General features: G+C 42.7%; 1 protein-coding gene across 1 annotated transcript in view; it reads left to right on the plus strand.

The window, feature by feature from the left end:
- The window catches only part of ATRN (attractin), a 273056-nt gene that overhangs the window by 217974 nt on the left and 35039 nt on the right, over nt 1-20043 (plus strand). The window contains exon 26 of the mRNA XM_048846395.2: nt 4326-4404. Within this exon, the coding sequence (XP_048702352.2) occupies nt 4326-4404 (79 nt within the window). The remainder of the gene's footprint in view (nt 1-4325; nt 4405-20043) is intronic.

The raw sequence follows: 20043 nt of genomic DNA on the forward strand, positions 1-20043 counted from the left end.
CGAATCACAGTATAATGCTGGTACCTATTACAGACTATTTTACTCTGAGTAAACCCAAGAGATCTTGCTTTCAGTTTGGTCCTGCGGCTTTGCCATTAAATGACATCCTTTAGTGTACCAAGTAAACACTGCATTTTACTCCTTTAGGCGTGCTGCTGAAAGATGCAGTGCAGTGGGGGGGAATATGTGTTTCCTTATTGGCTTTATATCTTTCACATGTATTTGCTGCCTCCTTGTGACAGTACAAAAAGCTTATCAGTGTTGTTCCTCTGCAAAATGTAGTGTAGCATTTAAAATGTTTTAGAAAAATCAGATAACTAGTCCTAATTTTAAATTTTTATTTATACCTTTCTCTAATAGTCTTGGTTATGATATTGGCATATTGGGCTGTATTAGTAGGAGCACTGCCAGCAGATCGAGGGAAGTGATTATTCCCCTCTATTCGGCACTGGTGAGGCCACACCTGGAGGACTGTGTCCAGTTTTAGTTCCCTCACTGCAGAAGGGATGTGGACAAATGGAGAGAGTCCAGCAGAAGGCAATGAAAATGATTAGGGGCTGGGGCACATGATTTACGAGGAGAGGCTGAGGGAACTGGGATTATTTAGTCTCCAGAAGAGAAGAGTGATGGGGAATTTGATAGCAGCCTTCAAGTACCTGAAGGGGGGTTCCAAAGAGGACTGTTCTCAGTGGTGGCAGATGACAGAACAAGAAGCAATGGTCTCAAGTTGCAGTGGGGAAGGTCTAGGTGGGATATTAGGAAACAGTATTTCACTAGGAGGATGGTGAATACTGGAATGGGTTACCTAGGGAGGTGGTGGAATCTCCATCCTTAGAGGTTTTTAAGGCCCGGCTTGACAAAGCCCTGGCTGGGATGGTTTAGTTGGACTTAGTCCTGCTTTGAGCAGGGGTTTGGACTAGATGACCTCCTGTGGTCTCTTCCAACCTAATCTTCTATGATGTCAAAAATGAAAACAAAAGGGGAGCTGTGATATAGAAAAGGGCAAAAGAGAAAACCGGCATGTACAGTTCTAAAAAATGCTTCATGTCTTCTAGAGATTGTTGTTGTATGACAGTGATCATCCAATTAATTCACAATTGGGTTTTTTTGTTTTTTTCTAACTGGACAAATGAGCTTTTAAATATGGGTTCCATTAATAATGTTTAACAGTTGTGAGCAATTAAAGGAATGGCATAATCTCCTAGCCCCAACCTACATTCTTGTGAGGCTCTTGTTAGCTTCCCCAATTATGCTCTGCATTACACAGTGTAGACAGTCCTTCACTATGTCCCTCATTTCCAAGAGAAATTTTCTGAAAGATCAGTTAGGACTTCAAAGAAAATCCATCTGAGGGGACTGGCCAAGTCCTGACAGTCAAGAGCTGCTGAACTGTCTAAAACTCTAGATCTCTTTTCCTTGGGAAATGAGCGATATCGAGGGTCATGGCAAAATCAGGAAATCTATGACAGTAGCTGTTCTCCATAAGCCAAGTTCAATATATTTGCTTTCAGCTGAAAGTTGCTGTTGGAACCAGACCTTTAGCCCGATGGCCTGACAGGCAACTACAGTTAGTATACAGACTTTGCTTTGGCCTAGACACAGTCTTGAGACGTATCATGCAGACCTTTGGATATTATTTACTTAGTGTCTGTATTAGGTGTTGTGGACAGGAAGGATAAAAGATATTTGACCCCCAGGACTGTAGTCTAAACATCCAGCGTACAACTGGAGGATTGGGGATAGGATATAACAATAAGCAGCATTATAGAAGAGTGAAGATTCAGCATGTTGTCTCAGTTCCACCATTTTTGGTTGGATGCTCCTTTGTTTATTTCTCTTTGCAGGGAGTCCTAGTGAGGGTAGGCCTCTGTGATAAAGTGGATGCTGTGCCCTCCAGAGAGCGTTCAGGGTTCTTTGGGAATGGGAAACTTGTTAAGGAGGAAAAAGCTTACCAAACCATTCAATAAGTGTTGTGGCATTCATGCTGGGGAAGCTAACTGCAGCCTCAGGACAACCTCTGGAGCTCAAAAAGATTGCTATTCCATCATTTACTTTGTGCCTGTTCAAGTGTGATGTACGCAAAAATTCAGCTAGTCAAAGTCTAACCTTGTTCATGGGAGAAATGCCATTTACGGGTAATGCAGATTCTGTTCTTACACTTCACTAAATATATCAGTAGATTATTTTCTGAAAGAAAGGGGAAACGGAAGCTATAAAATCATAAATCAACAGTTGTATGTGTGCAGTGATGAGATGCCAAAATCTTAACAACAGGTTCCCTCCTCATCCCACGAGGGGGTCGTTGCCCACCCCCGCACCTCCGGGACTCCTGCCCCATCCAACCCCCCCCGCATTCCTTGACATCCCTCCTCCCGGACCCCTGTCCCATCCACCCCCGTCCCCTGTCTGCCCCCAGAACTGGGCAGGAGGGTCTCGTGGTCCACCGTAGTGGATGCCCACCCCATCCCTAAGAGCCAGAGGCACCTGCCGGGGGGTGAGGTGGGGAGTCCCGGAGGTGCTTACCTGGGGCAGCTCCCAGGAAGCATCTGGCAGGTCCCTCTGGCTCCTAGGGGCAGGGGAGCGTAGCTGAGGGGGAGCAGGGGGAGTGGCCGCCCCCCACTGATCACATCAAAAGTGACGCCTTAGGCGCCGACTCCCTGGGTGCTCCGGGGCTGGAGCACCCACGAGGAAAATTTGGTGGGTGCAGAGCACCCACCGGCAGCTCCCTGCCCCGCACCCGGCCCCAGCTCACCTCACCTCCGTTCCTCCTCCCCTGAACGCACCGCCCCACTCTGCTTCTCCGCCCCGGGCTTCCCGTGAATCAGCTGTTCGGCGGGAAGCCGGGGAGGGCTGAGAAGCAGGCGGCAGCTTCCCGCTCAGGCCGAGGATGGCGGAGGTGAGCTGGGGGGGGAGGGGAAACGGTTCCCCTGTGTGGCCCCCCCTTCCTCCCCATGGGTTACCTGCTGCGGCGCGGACGGCCTTCCTCGCTCCCCCCCCGCCCCAGCTCACCTCCTCTCTGCCTCCCTGGGACTGAGTGTGAAGCCTCCGCCTGCTTCTCAGCCTGCCCCAGCTTCCTGCGTGGAGAAGCAGAGCGGGGCGGCGCGTTCAGGGGACGAGGCGGAGGCAGAGCGGAGGTGAGCTGGGGCCGGGCAAGGGGTGGGGTGGGGAGGGGAGCTGCCGGTTGGTGCTCTGCACTCACCAGATTTTCCCCTTAGGTGCTCCAGGGCTGGAGCACCCATAGAGTCTGCGCCTAAGGCGCCACTTTTGGCTGGTTAAATTTAGAAGCCCTTTTAGAACCGGTTCTCCTTCGCGGGGCAACCAGTTCTAAATGGGCTTCTAAATTTAACAACCGGTTCTAGCAAACCGGCGGGAACCGGCTCCAGCTCACCACTGTATATGTATGCATTTCTTTGTCCTGAGGGCAAGAAATTAATCTAAATGTCTTCCTGGTTTGGGAGTGGGGCATGTTGTTTCTGTACTTGAAAAAATAAATAAAATATATCACAATTAAGCGTAGGGCCAATAAGGTGCTATAAAGTAAACTTTTATGTCTGAATTTTTCTTATATAACTGTAGAAAAGTGACTTTCATATGATTTTGCAGTGGAGCAAAGTAAAATCAAAATTGAATGCCTCAGATTAAATGTGAGGAAGTGTTTTTGGAAATTCTGCTATATTGGAAAATAGATGTCATCTGAGATGAAAATTGCAAAACAAACGTTTGTTGTTGCAAGCGCTAACAGTTAATGTAAATTGTGCATCTTTCTCTGTTCCTCCCTGTTGAGATTCAATATAGACTAATGAAAGTAAGGTCTGATAATATCTGTAACACTGGGATATGGACTCTTTGATTATTGGAATTAGTTTTCAAACAAAGTTTAATTTGCTAACGTTAATTTCACTTAAAGCTTGAAAAAATATTAGTTTTGTCCGATGTACATATTGAATACTAAATTATTCCTTTTTTGAGCTAACCTCTCATTTAAAATAAATATTGCTCAAGATTGCTATATGGCATTATCCTTATGATTCACTTTTTGCCTTCTTATTGTCTTAAATTGCTAATAGAATTTCTGGATTCTAATCACAGCTCTGTTGTTTGACTTGCTGTGTGACCGGGGGCAAGTCACTTTAATAACCTTTTTGTGTCTCCTGTTTATCTCTCTGTAAAGTGGACATAGAACCTAATGAGACTTAATGTTTGCAAAGCACTTTGCACTGCTATAGCATTTTTCATCAGAGGACTAACCTTTATTTTGTTATAGCTTTCAAATGCTGATATATTCTGAATGGAGACAGTAAGTATTTGTGTTTTCTCCTCTACAGTTGTTTCCTGTCTTTGCTCCTGGTAGCTGCCGTGGTTTGGAAGATTAAACAAAGTTGCTGGGCATCACGACGAAGAGAGGCAGGTCAAATGACAGTACTGAATGTTCTCTAAATGACTTTTTACCACTTTTGTGCATCTCTTAGATGTACTTAGACATACATATGTACTTAGACATACACATCCAGTATTTACCTTCAGTTAAGCATATAGATTTCTGTTTGCAGAGGTATATAATAAAACACATTGATTAGCATTTTGATGAAAAGCTATCCTATGTTGCTATCTTGGTTCTGCAGTTTAAGTCATGCACTAAGTATGGTAGGTGAACATACTGTGTTCCAGAAACTCAGATTCCAGAATTTGTAAGCATAAAAATAGTGTATAGCAGAAATGTTTTTTTTCCAATCAGTTCGGAAATTTGAAAATCAGAAACTTGCTATTATAGCCCGTCTCCTTTGCTGGAGTGCTAAACTACAAGTAGCTCCTGCCTCTGACTGCCTCTGTAGCAGAATGGCTCTAATCTCACTTTAAAGTTGTAGGCCCACATCAGTGGTTTGAGGGAGTATATTATAATTCTAAGTGAGGGGGGAAATAGCTGAGGGTTAAGGGTACACTTTTGAAAAAGGCACCCAGGCTACCATAACATTGCTCTTCCTCCCACTTTATGGGGATCCCAGCCAGGCTCCCATGTTCCCTTTCTTGCATACAGAATATGAAATGTACGTCACAGCACACTGGAAATGCACTTTGCATACACGTATATCTCTGATAAACGTGTGATGACTTTTCACCATACTAACTTTTGCTGTTTTCAGTAAAGTGCTCTAATTTTGCAATCTGGGTAGCACATGTAGACATGCTACCTTTGTCTACTAACACTTGGCTAATTGGCTGCCATGTAGAATCATAAGACCCAGTCCTGTGAGCTACTCCTTCGGTCAGTCAGATCTCTTTACTTTTTTAAATATTTTTTTAATTAAAATTTTTAATTTTTAAAAGTGCAAATATATAGTTATTTCCTCTCAACCTTATGTTATTCCAAAAGTATAAGACTAGGAAAACAAACAATAGATATGACAATGTGGGATGCTACATGCCATATCATGTCTTTGCTTATATGATGGAGTGCCGCTATAATCGGAAAGGACGGGTCTCCACATAAAATGCAGGACTTGGAGCAGGTTAGTCTGAGTTGCATTCCGAACTACTATACAGACTTCCTATGTGACTTCCTATGTCAGCCTCTCTGTGCTTCTGTTTCCTTGTCTTTAAATAAGAATAGTCATACTTCTCTTTTGCAGGGAAGTTACGGCTAAATTCATAAATATCTATAAAGCACTTTTGAACTCAAATGGGAGGTGCTATAGGAGTGCAAAGTATAATTTTGTTCTGGTGAAGTAGTGGGCTAAAGGGAAGAAAGAGGATAGTAGGGTGTTAAGGAATGAGCACAGAATCGTTAGTTAGAGGTTCTGAGTTCTAATCTTGTTTCTGCTGTTTGCCCTTGGTAAGTCATTTCATTTATCTGCTTACGTCTCCATCTGCAATGTGGGGATAATGTGCAGTTATCTCATGGGTGTTTTGAGGATTAGTTTTTACAGTGCTTTGAAAATCTAAAGTTCTGGATAAGTGCTTATTTTCCTGCATATCTTCAAGGATCCACATGTGGTTTGATTTCACTGTAAAGTATGTAAGTAAAGTAGCATTGCTAGATTTGAGAATGCCCATTCTAAATATTTGATACAACAGCCTGCTTCATGATGGTTTTTTCTCCTTCCTCTTCTGTCAAACGTAACATGCTGTTTCTATTACTTGAGATTTGACATTAATGATAATGTCACTTAATATTTTCAAACAAATTAACAGCACACATTAATATAATTTAAATAATTGAAACTTCACCTGCTCTCCGAAGGTAGCTAGATTTAGCACAGATCATCTTTTTTCCCCCCACCCTTCAACTTCTTGGCAAGAAAGAAAGCTAAAGTTCAATGGAAAATTTCCTGTTGACTTCTTGAATAAAATGTTAATCAGAGTTTATAGTGAATGTAGGCTGAGAAATATACCATGTTCCACCTGGAGCTGAGACATTTAATGAGAGCTTAAATGGAAAATGTCACTGGTGTGAAGTTATCCTTTGGGGATGGGGACATTGTTAAGTCACAAATGGAAGTGAAGGGGTATCTTAGCATTACACTAAGTTTATTATATTCTGTTTACAAATGTGATTACGGTTGATAGACAGCATGTCAGCATTTTCTTTTTCTGAAGGGTCCCTCTCTTCTCTCTCTATTTGACGTCCCTGTATTCAGTGAAACCATAATATAGTCAACTTATCATTTCCATACTCTTAATATTGATAACATGCTCTTGGATCCTCAGGGGAAAGATGGTCTACTAGTTCAAAGTGTGGTTTTTATTGTAGACAGTGTATACAGTTGTATTGTGTCCAGCACGCTACAAGAAAAGTGCAGTGCACTGTAGTTCATTGAAACAAATTGGGAATTTAATTCCTTATTATTGTGACAGGATGCTGGGTAACAGCAGCTTAACCAGCACTCTGGTCACTGCAACTCTAATTACTTTAGAGCTGTGTCTAATTGATGGGCTGAGGCGAATGAAGAGGCTAGTTAGGCCCTTAGAAGGATCATACAAAAAGCACAGGAAGGGGGGAAAGCAGGAAAAGAGAGGGGGAGAGAGATTGCTCTTCCCTGCTTTCTTCAGGCACTTTGGGCTCCCTAGCACTGTAGGCTTAAGGCTGTATCGTGTATAGGGTGGTGGAGAGCAATATTGTAAATAAACTGCCTGAGATGTTTGCAGACTTAAGCAGAGGCGGGAGTGAGCAGGCCCCGCCACAATTATATACAGAGTTGTTCCACTGAATCAGAATTCACGAAAAATGGGCTTCATTATAAAACATCATCAGTCTCAGTCCTTGTTGTGGCCTGTATGTCTGTGCCATTGTGTTTTCCTTTTTTTCAACAAATAGTTGTAAAACTTCGGGAAACTCGTTTAAACCCAGCCTGTGGTACAATTTTCAGGCCTTCCTTGTGAAGTCACTTATCAGATATTACATAGTAAGAGGCAGTTGTCTTCAGACTGAGATTAGAATTTAGGTAGAATTCCACCCCGTGATCCTGTTTCCTTTGTTGTGTAGAGTTTGTTTTTAAGTTTTAGACTTTGGGATAGCACCCAAGAACTTTTTTTTGTTGGTTCCAGAGAAAACATCATATCAGGGCTATCTTTTAAAAATGAACCATTAAAATAAAGAAGTAATTAATATCAATTCAGTGTCTCTAGGTCTTTGAATGTACAGTTTCTAATGGGTTTTCACTCAGAATGGTTGTAGGGTTGGTAGTCTGCCATCTTGTTTTAAATTTTTCTATTCTGTCTCAAGCCATGGCAGTTCTTCTGGTTTCTTGGGAGTAGAGCCACTTCTATGAAAACATTACCCAATCATTGGGTCACAGAGCATGAAAACTTTCAGATGGTAGGATCAGACACTGGCCACTGCGATAAACACACCTCCCCCCCATCTCCTAGCCACTGCAGAGCACCATGATTCTCTGATATGCATCAGATGAAGTGGGAAAGAAGGAATCTGAAGCAATGGTGTTACGAAACTGTCAGATTCAGTTAGAATTTTAACAGAAATATACTATGCTACAGCCGTAATAGAGAAGAGACCTTTCTCTTATGCAGACCCATGCTCAGTGTGTTGCTAAACCTTCAACTGCCAGAAGTTGGGGCTGGATGACAAAGATGGATCATTCAAAATTGCCATTTTATTCACCCCCCTCTGAAGCATCTGGCACTGGCCACTGTCAAAAGACAGGATGCTGACATAGATGGACCATTGGTCCGACCCAGTATGACCACTGCTATGTTCTGATTCCATTTCAGCAGCTAAATTCCATCTTGCAGTGTTTTCCCAAATAGCAAATCACTTTCAGTCCCAACTGCCTCACAGCTGAATGACTACTTGCAGAGGATTACCTTCATACAGTCTTTAAGAACACCACTGAATTCAAGACGGAAAACACACTTCAGTATTTGGCACATCATTGGGGCGGGACACTCTAAAAGGCACTGAAAGCTGAGTCACCATCTGCCATTCAGTTCCATACCTGTTGTATCTGGTGAAATGTGCCCAGGAGTATCTAGAGTGGGACTTCTTCTGACAGATTGTCATACCATTTTTTTGAAAAGGAAAACCTGCCATAGTCTGGCCAATTCAAGAAACCATCTTTGGCCCCATCAGACTTTGCAGTCTATGGTCCAATGTAAAATCTCCCATTTTTAGGCAAGATAATCCTAGCTGCTTCCTAATACTGCCAGTATTTTAGTCCCTTTACTGTCGGAGTTCTGGCCAGGTCATGGGACAGACAGTGCTGGTGGATGGCCACCTCCAGCCCCGGGATAAGGGAAGGACAGCTATAGTAGTAGTCTGGGATCTCTCTGCAGTATTTCATTTTGAGACCATGGCATGTTACTGTCTCCTCTGAGATGCAGCAGTGGTTGGCAGGTGAGTTCTGAAATGGGCCTCGTCTTTCATTTCAGTATGCCTACAGAAACTGGACAGCTCACCTGTGGAGTCACACAAGGATGATTTTCCCCATTCTTTTTAATATGCACATGGACATGTATGAAATTCTAAGATGCTCTGGTCTCATTACCAGCATGATGCAGATGATACCCAGCTGTACATCATTTTTACTTCCAGTGCAAATATCGCCCAGACCTAACTAATATCTCTGCCTGGTCAAGGTTCACATTTGGATGAAAAGCATATGGCAGAAGCTGAACCCCAGGGCGGGGGAGGTGAGGAGGAAGCTCTTTGAAGACATAGCAATTACCTCAAACAAATCAGGTGCTGCATGCTGAAAACTTGATTATTTAAGAGAAAATAAATGGCTTGAATCCTTTATAAAGAAGTAATGCCAGGGTACCTAGCCTCCAGGCAGCTAGGAGGGACAGCACAGATTTATAGCAAAAACATTTACTGCAGGTTGTAACCAAATGCTTTTGTATCACCTTCTGTTGAGAGAGCACTGTAATGCAAATTCAGAATCTGTTCCAAGATATTCTGAGACATTTGAAGATATAGGAAAAAACTAGAAAGAATTAAAAATACACAAGGACAGTTTGTCTCTAATCCTCTGTGACCAGCTACACGCACCTGTCAGCACTGACTTGCATCAGCTTCATGAAGCCAAGAGGTGTCTTTGGGATGTGAAAACAGAGTGGAGAAAAAAAATTTCCTAGCAAAATAAAGGAGTTTTAAGCATTTGTCAAGAATGTAGTTCTGGCATGACATGAAACATGTTTTGGAGTAAAACTAGGGACTCTGCATGCAGTTACATATCTTTTGTGTTATATAGGGCTAGAAAAGAGAAGATAGAGGGTTGTAAAGTGTGCACTTGTTTTCTCTCCAGTGAGCAACATAACTAAATATTTTTAGACACTTTAAAGAGGGATATGGAAACAGGCTGCTTTTAGGAGGCTTAGAATGAAATGAAACATGGTAGGTTATTAGGTATGTGAAATCGTTTGTCCTTTTATCACATGCCTTTTGGAAAGTGACATGTTAAGATGTATCAAGGTGGTGATAGAGAATACTGCACAAAATATGAGAGTGGCATTATAAGTTAATACATCCATCTGTAACTGCGATCTTAAATTCCAGGCCTCAGATTCCATTCCTTATCTTCTTTCGTCTGGCTTCTGCACTCTCCCAACCCCCACTTCCCCAGGGCGCACACTCTCTCCCCACTGTGAAACAGCTCTCGCCAGGGTCTCCAGTGGCCCATTTCCCTGCTAAATGTCAGGGCCAGTATTTCATCCACATCCTTTTTGACCCCTCTGGGTGTCCGTGACACCACCAAACAATACTATTCTTGAAATTGTCATCCTTGGGCTTTCATGATTCCATCCTCTCCTAGTTCTCCCTCTGGTCTTTCAAATCACTTCTTCAAGAGCCATGTACAGTGCAGGATCCTCTTCTCCTGTTCCTCTTTCGATGCAGTTCCTCAGGGCTTTATCCTTGGCCCCTTCCTCTTCTCCATCTACTTCCATCTCTGGGTGATCTTATTCACAAACATGATCTTGACAACTAGCTCTCTGGTCCTGACCTCCCTATTTCTATCACTAACAATGGGTACAATTTTTTCCAAGTTACTTAGGAGCTTCTGAAAATTTTACCCAATGCCATCAACTCTACCTGAACCTGCTTTGATACAGAAATAAAATCCCTTCTGACCACACACCCCTAGTTGTCACCTACCACCCCACACTGGAAACCATAAGGCATATCATTAAACTACAACCTGTACTCGATGGGGACCCCATCCTGAAAGAAATCTTTCCTGAACATCCTCTTTTGTCCTTCAGACAACCTCCCAACCTCTCCAAGCTCATCATCAGAAGCAAGTTCCCCACAGACCAGAGCACACCAACTCAAAGCAGCACCAGACCCTGCCAGAACAAGCAAAAACATTGTACCTCTGGGTGACCACTTTTCACAAAGCTGTCACTCTGTATCTGACTTATCAGTCCTCATCCTTAAAGGAAACCTGCACAACACATTCAAAAGATGAGCCTGGGAGCATAAATTCATCTCTTTGCTAGACACTAAAAATCATGGACTGAATAGACACACTGGATTTATGACTTATTACAACAATATATAACCCACTAACAACCCCTCTCAGCTGCTTCCTTCCCAGCCTCCCTATGACTGGAGGAGTGTTAATGGGCCACTTTGCCTTGAATGGTCCCTTGAAACGTATTGATTACTGATGCCAAACCGTCTGTTCCATCTTGTAGTTAGCTGTGATGCCCTGAGTAAATTTCCTGCACCTGAAGACAAGCTCTGTGTAAGCTCAAAATCTTATCTGTATCACCAGCAGAAGTTGTTCCAGTAAAAGATCTTCTCTCACCTACCTTGTCTCTCTGATAGCCTGGGACCAACACAGGTTCAGCAATACTGCATACATTAATTATCCCTATTGCTTAGGTCCATAATCTTGGCTGCATCTTTGACTCAGCCCCCCCTTTTGACCCATGCACCAGGCCGTGTCTAATTCTTGCCCCTTCTTCCTGCCCAGGATCTCCAAGACCTGACCTTTTCTCTCTGCCCACATTGCCAAAACTCCAAGCCCTGGTCATCTCGAGGCTTGACTGCCACCATTTTCCTGCTCCTCCTCTGACCTTGATGCCTCCTCATATCCATTCAATATGTGGCTGCTAAGGTCATCGTCATTGCTCTGACTACATCATGCAAAATCCCTCTAGTGGCTTCTCCTCTCCCAGTGCACTGAATACAAACCTCTTGTCTTTATTTTCAAAGTCCTCCACCATTGACTCCTCACCATACCTATCAGATCTGTCATCTTTTCAGAAGGTCAGCTTCTGCCTTCTGGGCTTATTTCAACAAGATATGTTTTAATAGTATCAAATGCAAGGTCATGCATCCAGGAAAATGGAATGTAGGTCACATTGGATGTGGGAGTGTATCCTGGAAGTCAGTGTCTCTGAAAGGGACGGGGGTCATGGTGAATAACCAACTACGCAAGCATTCCCCATGCATGGAGATGGCTAAGAGCAAATGAGGTCCTTGGATGTATAAGCAGAGGACTATAGAGTAAAAGTAGGGAGGTAGTGAGCATTAGTGAGACTGTCACTGAAGCATTGTGTGCACTTGGAGTGTCCACACCTTAAAAACGATGTTGACGAATTGGAAAGGATTCAAGAAAGTGCTACAAGAATGATTTATCTGGAAAACCTCCTCTCAATGTGCAGCGGCAGTCAAAAAAGCAAACAGAATGTTGGGAATCATTAGGAAAGGGATAAATAGTAAGACAGAAAATATCATTTTGCCTCTGTATAAATCCATGGTACACCTGCATGTTGAATACTGTGTGCCGATGTGGTCATCCCACTCAGAAAAGATGCTTTGGAATTGGAAAAGGTACAGAAGAGGGTAACAAAAATGATTAGGGATATGGAATAGCTTCCATATAAGGAGAGATTAATAAGACTGGGATTTTTCAGCTTGGAAAAGAGACAACTAAGAGGGGATATGATAGAGGTCTGTAAAATCATGACTGGTGTGGAGGAAGTAAATAAGGAAGTGTTAGTAACTGTTTCTCATAACACGAGAACTAGGGTCACCAAATTAAATTAATAGGCAGCAGGTTTAAAACAAACAAAAGAAAGTATTTCTTCACACAATGCACAGTCAACGTTTGGAACTCTTTGCGAGATGATGTTGTAAGGCCAAGACTATAACAGGTTCAAAAAAAGAACTAGATAAGTTCATGGAGGATAGATCCATCAATGGCTATCAGCCAGGATGGGCAAGGATGGTGTCCCTAGCCTCTGTTTGCCAGAAACTGGGAATAGGCGACGGGATGGATCACTTGATGATTACCTGTTTTCTTCATTCCCTCTGAAGCACCTGGCATTGGCCACTGTCGGAAGAAAGAATCTTGGGCTAGGTGGACCACCAGTCTGACCCAGTATAGCCGTTCTTATGTAAAACCTGCCTGACCGAGTACCTACCTGATCTGATACTATAGTGCTCTTCAGTCCAGCAGACAAAGATAACAAGCTCCAGGGGCTGGAACCTGAAGCTAGACAAATTCAGGCTAGAAATAAAGTGCAAATTTTTAGCAATGAGATAATTAAACATTGAAACAATTTATCTGGGGTCAGGATGTGGTGAATTCTCGATCACTTGAAAACTTAAATGAAGTTTTATTTGGCTGTCAGATATGCTCTAACTCAACCACAAGTTACGTGCTTGATGCAGGGATCACTTGGTGTAATTCTGTGATGTGTTGCTATGCAGATCAGACTAGATATCATAATATTCCTTGTGGCCTTGAAATCTATGAATGGGAGCCATTCTGGTTGTGGCTCTTAAGCTCCACCACAATATAAATGTTAAATAATCTTCACCGTGGATACTGTATTTGCTTTTTGGTCACCATCTTAAGAAAAGTGCAGAAGAAATGAGAGAGGCTGTAGAGGGAAGACCAGCAAAAATGTATTAACATATAGAGAGATTCGGGAGTAGATTCGAGGCTAGTTGCATGTGCCACAGTTGAACTTGCAGGTGTCCAGTTATGGCTGACAATGTATACGTGTAAGTTTCTGATTTGTATGCACCATAGTGGCAATTGAAAGAATACATCAGACATGCAATTGTACATACTTCTTTATACCTGCAGTTTTGATGTACTAATAAAGAAGCGGCTTCTGATATATACTGGAAGAGAGCTGCAGCCCAATGGTTCAGGCTGTGGTGAGAGTTTAACCCTAGCAGGAGTACTACTTCTTTTTTTCATTCAGCCTGTTGCGTTTTCAGAGGAACAGATCTTTCGCTATGACAACGGGAGTCAGTAGTACAAGTGTCTAATTTGACCATTTGGAAAATGAGTGACAGATGTACAGTCTTCCATTATTATGCTAAAAGCTCTATAGTCAATCAAAGGTGATGCCTTGTCATTGTATCTCTTGTATTTTATATGTACCATGCACCTCTCTTCCGTCTTAAAAATGACGTCTTAGTTGGCTTATTAAAGGTCAGCTTTTGTGTCCTCTCCTATTGGGCATGATTATGATAAATAACTTCTTTAATCCAGGACTGATTAAGTAAAGAGGCACTGTCATTTCAGCATGAGACAAATTCCTAGCAGCTTTACTTGCTAGGTTTGTTATAATTTGAAGTGTGGAAATGCCTGGTGAGAAGCATTTGGACATTAATTCACTCCTCTTCTCTTTTTTAACACAGGCTACAAAGTCAGTTACAAAACTAATTAGCTAACATTAATACAAACACCGCTCCAGGGAATTAAATCTTAATTTTCAGTGATGATGAAAGTGTCTAAGAAAATTTATTTGTTGACATGCATAGCACCTAACACAATTGTAGCCAAATGCTGCTGTTCACTTATTTCTGATAGAACAGAGATCCTCTCTGTGGGGTAGTTATATTTTATGTATCTATGCATTTATCTGTATCCTATTTACAGAATTAAAATTCAAAGAGTGACTGTCAGTAGCCTGGAAACTCTAATTCTGTCACATGGTATCAAATGATAACTGTGGAGCAGGTTTTAAAGACACCGTGGGACACCTTTTTCAGAGTTGGGCATGCACCACAGAACACGTACATTGGTGCATGCCTGACTAATGTAGGGTAATACCTGATGTGTGTGCACAAAAATAGGTATTTGTGTATGCACAGAAACAGATGCCAGATTAACCGTATGCATTCAAACTTTGAATCAAACCCCAATGTCTGAATTGTAGTTACACATCTTATATTTCTTAGAGCCTAAAATATATGCATGCAATTGTGTGTGCATTCAAATCAGTCATGGGTTGGCTGGTCCTTTAAGGCAAATTGGGGCCCAGCCTCACCTCTAATGGCTCAGATAGCTCTGAGCTAAAACTGGTTGGCTAGGGAACAGGTGATTATAAAAGTAAGCATGTAGCCCAGTTGGGGTAAGAGCTTCAGGGAGCAGGACTACTCCTGCAGGAGATCTTTGGGAAAGGTGGAGAGCCACAGCATGCAGATTGGGTCCTGTAATAAGCCCTGGACAGGGTGACTCCCGTGTGACCTGCCTGCTGTGTGTTTGTGTGCCTCTCCTCAAAGCTGCCAGCTGAGTTTGGAGACTGAGCAAAAGGTGGCCCAGGAGGGCTGTAGTGGACCCCAGGGGCAGGGTGGGAGACTTGTTGGACTTGATGCCCCAGAAGAGGGTGGACTTTGAGGCCTTAGCTGGAAGGCCAAATCACTTGAGCCCACATCTGCCAAATGCCCCGTACCAGTAAGAATCCACACAGGCCATTTATTTTTTGGTTTTAGATCTTTGATTAAATTACCCCTGTTCTACATTGCACTAAGCTTTGAGGAAAGGTCAGAGAGATTTGAATATTTTTCACCTGGGCATCCTACTTGGTTTGGTGGTGCTAGAATTGAAGGTATTTATCAAAGATTAGTCAGTGAGAAGGAGACATTTTCATTCTGCATCAGTCTTTCCCTCAGTCTTGCCCTAGGAAAAGACTGACTTTTCTAAGAAATGAGGGGGACTGAGTTTGTGCTTGCTGGACAGCACATTTCTGCTCAAATATACTAAATTTAGTGTGTTGTGTGATAGGAAGATAGGAACTGTCCACTTAAGATAGGGTCAGCAGTTTGGTGCTGCTTGCACAATCTGAAATCTCATCATCTTTTTTTCTTAAAGTGTTCAATAACAGACCACAGGTCGGGTCCGTTTTGATGCTACTGTCTACTTGAGAATTTTAATCAGGAGAAACTGGGTTTCAGCATTTCACACAGAGCGAAACTTCCTTTGAAGCCTGTGTGTAACTGTAACTATTTATTGCAATCCCTCCACTGGGTAGATTTGCACCATTGTTGCATATTTTAAAATTACAAAGAGCTACAGAGCTGATGAGGCAAATTTCTTTAAGCTGCTGGTCTCCATCGAGTGCTCCAGGGCAGCCTTGTACAGAGGGCCATGAAACAGGAGAGAAACAACAAGGATGCCTGAGAGAAATGACTGCTGTTTTGCGTGGCAAGATGAACTAAATGCAAAAATCTAATTTCACTTGAAGAGAATGTAGTGTGTGCACATGGGTATCGGACATCATTGTAAAACAGAGCTCCACCCAGAGCAGAGTGACACTGAAAAACCGCAATAAAGAATAATCTGGTGAGTTAACAGAATTCACCTCAAAGCTGATGAAGATCAACATCCCTGCAGACAGAAGATCTAGAATTAGTTGAGAGTTAAAAATGTTGAGTGTAAGGAATTGCTAATGAGAGAGCTTGAGGACTTGCCTGGGTTTATGTATGAATAAATTCTCAAGCTCCTGGAATTGAATATTAAAAAGAAACCATTCTGTAGTGGAAAGGAGGTATAGAGCTTCCACGCAGAAAATACAAAAGGGGCAGACAAGAAGGGTAGCAAAAGAAGCAAGTTTCTTATACTAGGAATGTGGCAAGGACTCATAAGGCTGCCTAAGCTGCTGGAGAGGTCATTTTCAAGGTAGATAAAACCTTGTTTTCTGCAGCCCAGAGTCTCCCACAATTTTGATATGTATGGGCTATTCCTCTCCTGACTGCAGTTTCCAGAGGATGTTCAACGCTTCAGCACAGCCTGTCTCCTGCTTGCTGACAGATCTTCTGCCTCTGCAGCAGCAAAATGGCGGTTTGCTTCACTCCTGTCCTTTTCTTTTAGATATGTTATTTCTAGCTGTTTTCTGAGCACTTAAAGGGGGTTGTTGTTTTTTTGGTTTTCAAGCCTTCTCTTGGTCCGAGATCTGAGCACTGTGGTGGTCAGAGCCACCTGGCGCCTCCCTGCTGAGCTCCGCTTTCCAGAGCAGTGGGCTGAATCCAAAAGGTGCTCTGTATATAAGGCAGCATTCCCAGGCATGGAAGAAGGTAAAAAATGCCCAGCCTGCACCCAGCCAGCCAACCCTATCTTTGCTAAGGCACAGGGCTCCGAGTCGGATAGGCATGTTGTGGCCCCAACTCTCCAAGAAGCCATGATTCCACCACAGGGAAACTTGACCAGGAGACTGAGCAGAATAGGAAGAGGCTCTGAGGATGCATACTTCATCTAGCCGACCTGGGGTAGGTCCTGGCGTAACAAAATAAGACCCTTTCTGGGCTACTGGTTCCCCGCGCCCCCTCCCCCAGCTCCCAAGTTATAAATTGCATCCCAGAATCCCTGGGAAAAGAAGCAGGGTACCTACACAGCTCTTTTCCTCCCTCAGAGAATTGGGGGGTTCTTATGATACTTTGAGGTAAGTCCTGCAAAACCCAGACTCTGTGTCCCAAAAAGTCAAAGGCAAGCGTGTCCTTCACAAAACAGCAATTAGTGTAGTTAATAAATAAGTGAGGTGAAGGCCAGGAGATAAAACCACCTTCTCCTTTGCCTTCTGCCCCCAAGGGAGCATTTGCTGGGGTTTGTCTCTGTCATCAGTCTCTCTCGCAGTCTCTCTCTCTGAGCAGGGAACGTGCTCAGTAGCCCTTCCTCACCCTGCAATATGTCTGGCCAAGCAGAGAAGCCTGTACGTGCCTCAGATTGCAGCCTCATGGAAACTGTGCCTGTCTGGCTTTCAGCCCAAGGACCCTAACTCTGCCAGCGAAAGGGGCTCAGTTTTGAGGCAGCAGAAGAATGGGAGTTGTGCCTTCTGATCATCAGCCATAAACCCTTGCACTGCCAAGAAAAGGGGCTCACTCTGAAAGGCAGAAAAGGGTCTCTCTCTCTTCACCCCAAACTGCCTCCACATTAAAAGCTTGAGTATTTCAGGCAGCCTGTGACCAGAGGCATACGATGATTCCACTCCCCATGAAGCAGCACTGTCATGGGATTACAGAGGGAAAAATTATAAATCCCTTCCCAAATTCAAAATTATCCTGATTTCCTAAGTAAAAGCTCCAGGTGGTACCAGGTTGCTCCTACAGCATTTACTTGGCTGCTAGCCAGCCTGGGGGAACGGGCAAGGCAGCCTGTCAGGCTCCTGGGGACAGCAAACAAGCTATTTTCACAATTGAGATATAAGTACCAGGAGCCCATGTCTGTTGTGTGGTCCCCAGATGAGTATCAGTAGTGTACAACCTCCCCCTGGGATTAGCCAGGGAAAGAAGTACCACACATGCAAAAAAATAAATAAATAAAATAATAACAAAGTAAAAAAGAACCACCACCAAAAGAACACAACACAGAAATAAGCCAGCCAACCTACAGAACTTTTCCAAGACAGAATGTCAGTCAACGGCCCGCAAGGAATTTATTAATAAAATATCTTTCCTTTCAAGCATTTGTCATCAGACGTCACTAGTGTGGTGCTCTGCTCTATCCCATGTCGATAACAGTCAGCTGCGTCCGTGTGTTCCCTCTGTGTGCTGCCCCGGCTCTGCGCAGATAGCTGCCACAGCAGACCTTATTTTACCATCCATACACTCATGCCCCTGTCCTTTTAGTCTGCATAGTCCCTTGTATGACTGATAGACAGATTTTATTATCCAATTTTTTTATTTTTTTTTACTCCCTTATGGTGGGCCTGGGAATATTAGGCCCGGGACCATGACTGAGGAATGTAGTAGTATGCTTGAGCCTTAGAGGCACTCCTAAATAATTAATATATTCAAATAATATGGATATGGCGTATATATTTGTAGCGTATATGGGTATATATGTATGTGTACATATGACACCACCTTATATACAAGCATAACCATGTTTTTCCAATCTGGTGTTTTGTACTCTGGCCCTTTTACTTTTGTGTCACAGATACAAACACACTCCTATTAGGGCAATTGCCCTAATATCATCTGTATCATCATTAGTAGTAGACTGAGTGTTTTGAAATACTGAGGTAGGCATTGTTATAGTGTGTTCCACAGTATTATGTATATGAGAAGTAAAACAGAAATTTGGAGTAGTGACACTACAAATGAGGCCTTTATTTATGAATGTCTTAGAATCCTAGAATATCAGGGTTGGAAGGGACCTCAGGAGGTCATCTAGTCCAACCCACTGCTCAAAGCAGGACCAATCCCCAATTTTTGCCCCCGATCCCTAAATGGCCCCCTCAAGGATTGAACTCACAACCCTGGGTTTAGCAGGCCAATGCTCAAACCACTGAGCTATCCCTCCCCCCTTGCTATACTTCCTCCCTCTTGTAATTAGTTACTACACAGTACTGCCCATTTATGTTATAGGTTACCCTTACTGCTGGTCATCACCTCTTGTAAGTTTTGCTGGGCAGGAAACAGGAACTGCTAGCTTCTCTGTTCCATGGATTGCATTGCTCTGTGATACACCAGTAGTTGATGTAGATCCAGTTGTTTTTATGGATGTTGTTTTTCAGAAAACCTACTGAATGGACAGTAACCAATTTCTCAAGTATTGCTGTGTCAGGATTTAGTATTGGTACCCAGCCACGGAACAGAATTGTTTTGAATAACATATGTGTCTGTTAGGATGCAGTATTAATGACCCCAAATTGTGACCAGTACTAACAGGGAATTTATATACCTAATTTGTAGTTACCATATAACAATTTTTTTTAAACTACTTTGTTTCTCTTTGCCTTCATGTTGTTTGCTGCCAGTCGTTTGTTGATTTTTACCTGTGTGTTGGTTAAACAGTTTAGCAAGGTTATTCACGTTGTAAATGTTGTACAGCAATGATACAGTAGTACAGCGATAATGCAGTTGTTTTTACACAATAAGCAAGCTGAAATTAATTGACAGTTTATCCTGGTCCAGCTAATGATTATTAACTTAATTATCCATATATGGTAGACAGAGTGTATTTGACCAGTCTCCTATTTATAAAGCACTTCATTTTTCTTTTCTCGATGCTTGGGGGGTTTCTTCACTGTATACTGATATTTTCAGGTGTCTTCAGGGTGTGATATTTTCTGGTGTCTTTGGTCTGTGGGATGCAACTTAAACAACTTTTGTTAGTTAACATAGTAAAGATTTTTGTTTCTTTTTCCTTTTTTGTTTTTGTTTTCAGTCACCCAGACTTAATACAAAGTTTAACTTAGTTTGTTTACAATGTAATAGGGACCAAGTCTTTTATAACTCAAGCTATACTTTTGCAATTGTTGTATAGACATTTATTTTCATTTGAGGTGCATTACTAATATTTTATACTGAATGTAGTGCTTAACTGCTAAAATAAATGCTCA

Source organism: Caretta caretta, chromosome 4 (genome assembly GCF_965140235.1).
Source record: "Caretta caretta isolate rCarCar2 chromosome 4, rCarCar1.hap1, whole genome shotgun sequence".
NCBI classification, from domain to species: domain Eukaryota; kingdom Metazoa; phylum Chordata; order Testudines; family Cheloniidae; genus Caretta; species Caretta caretta.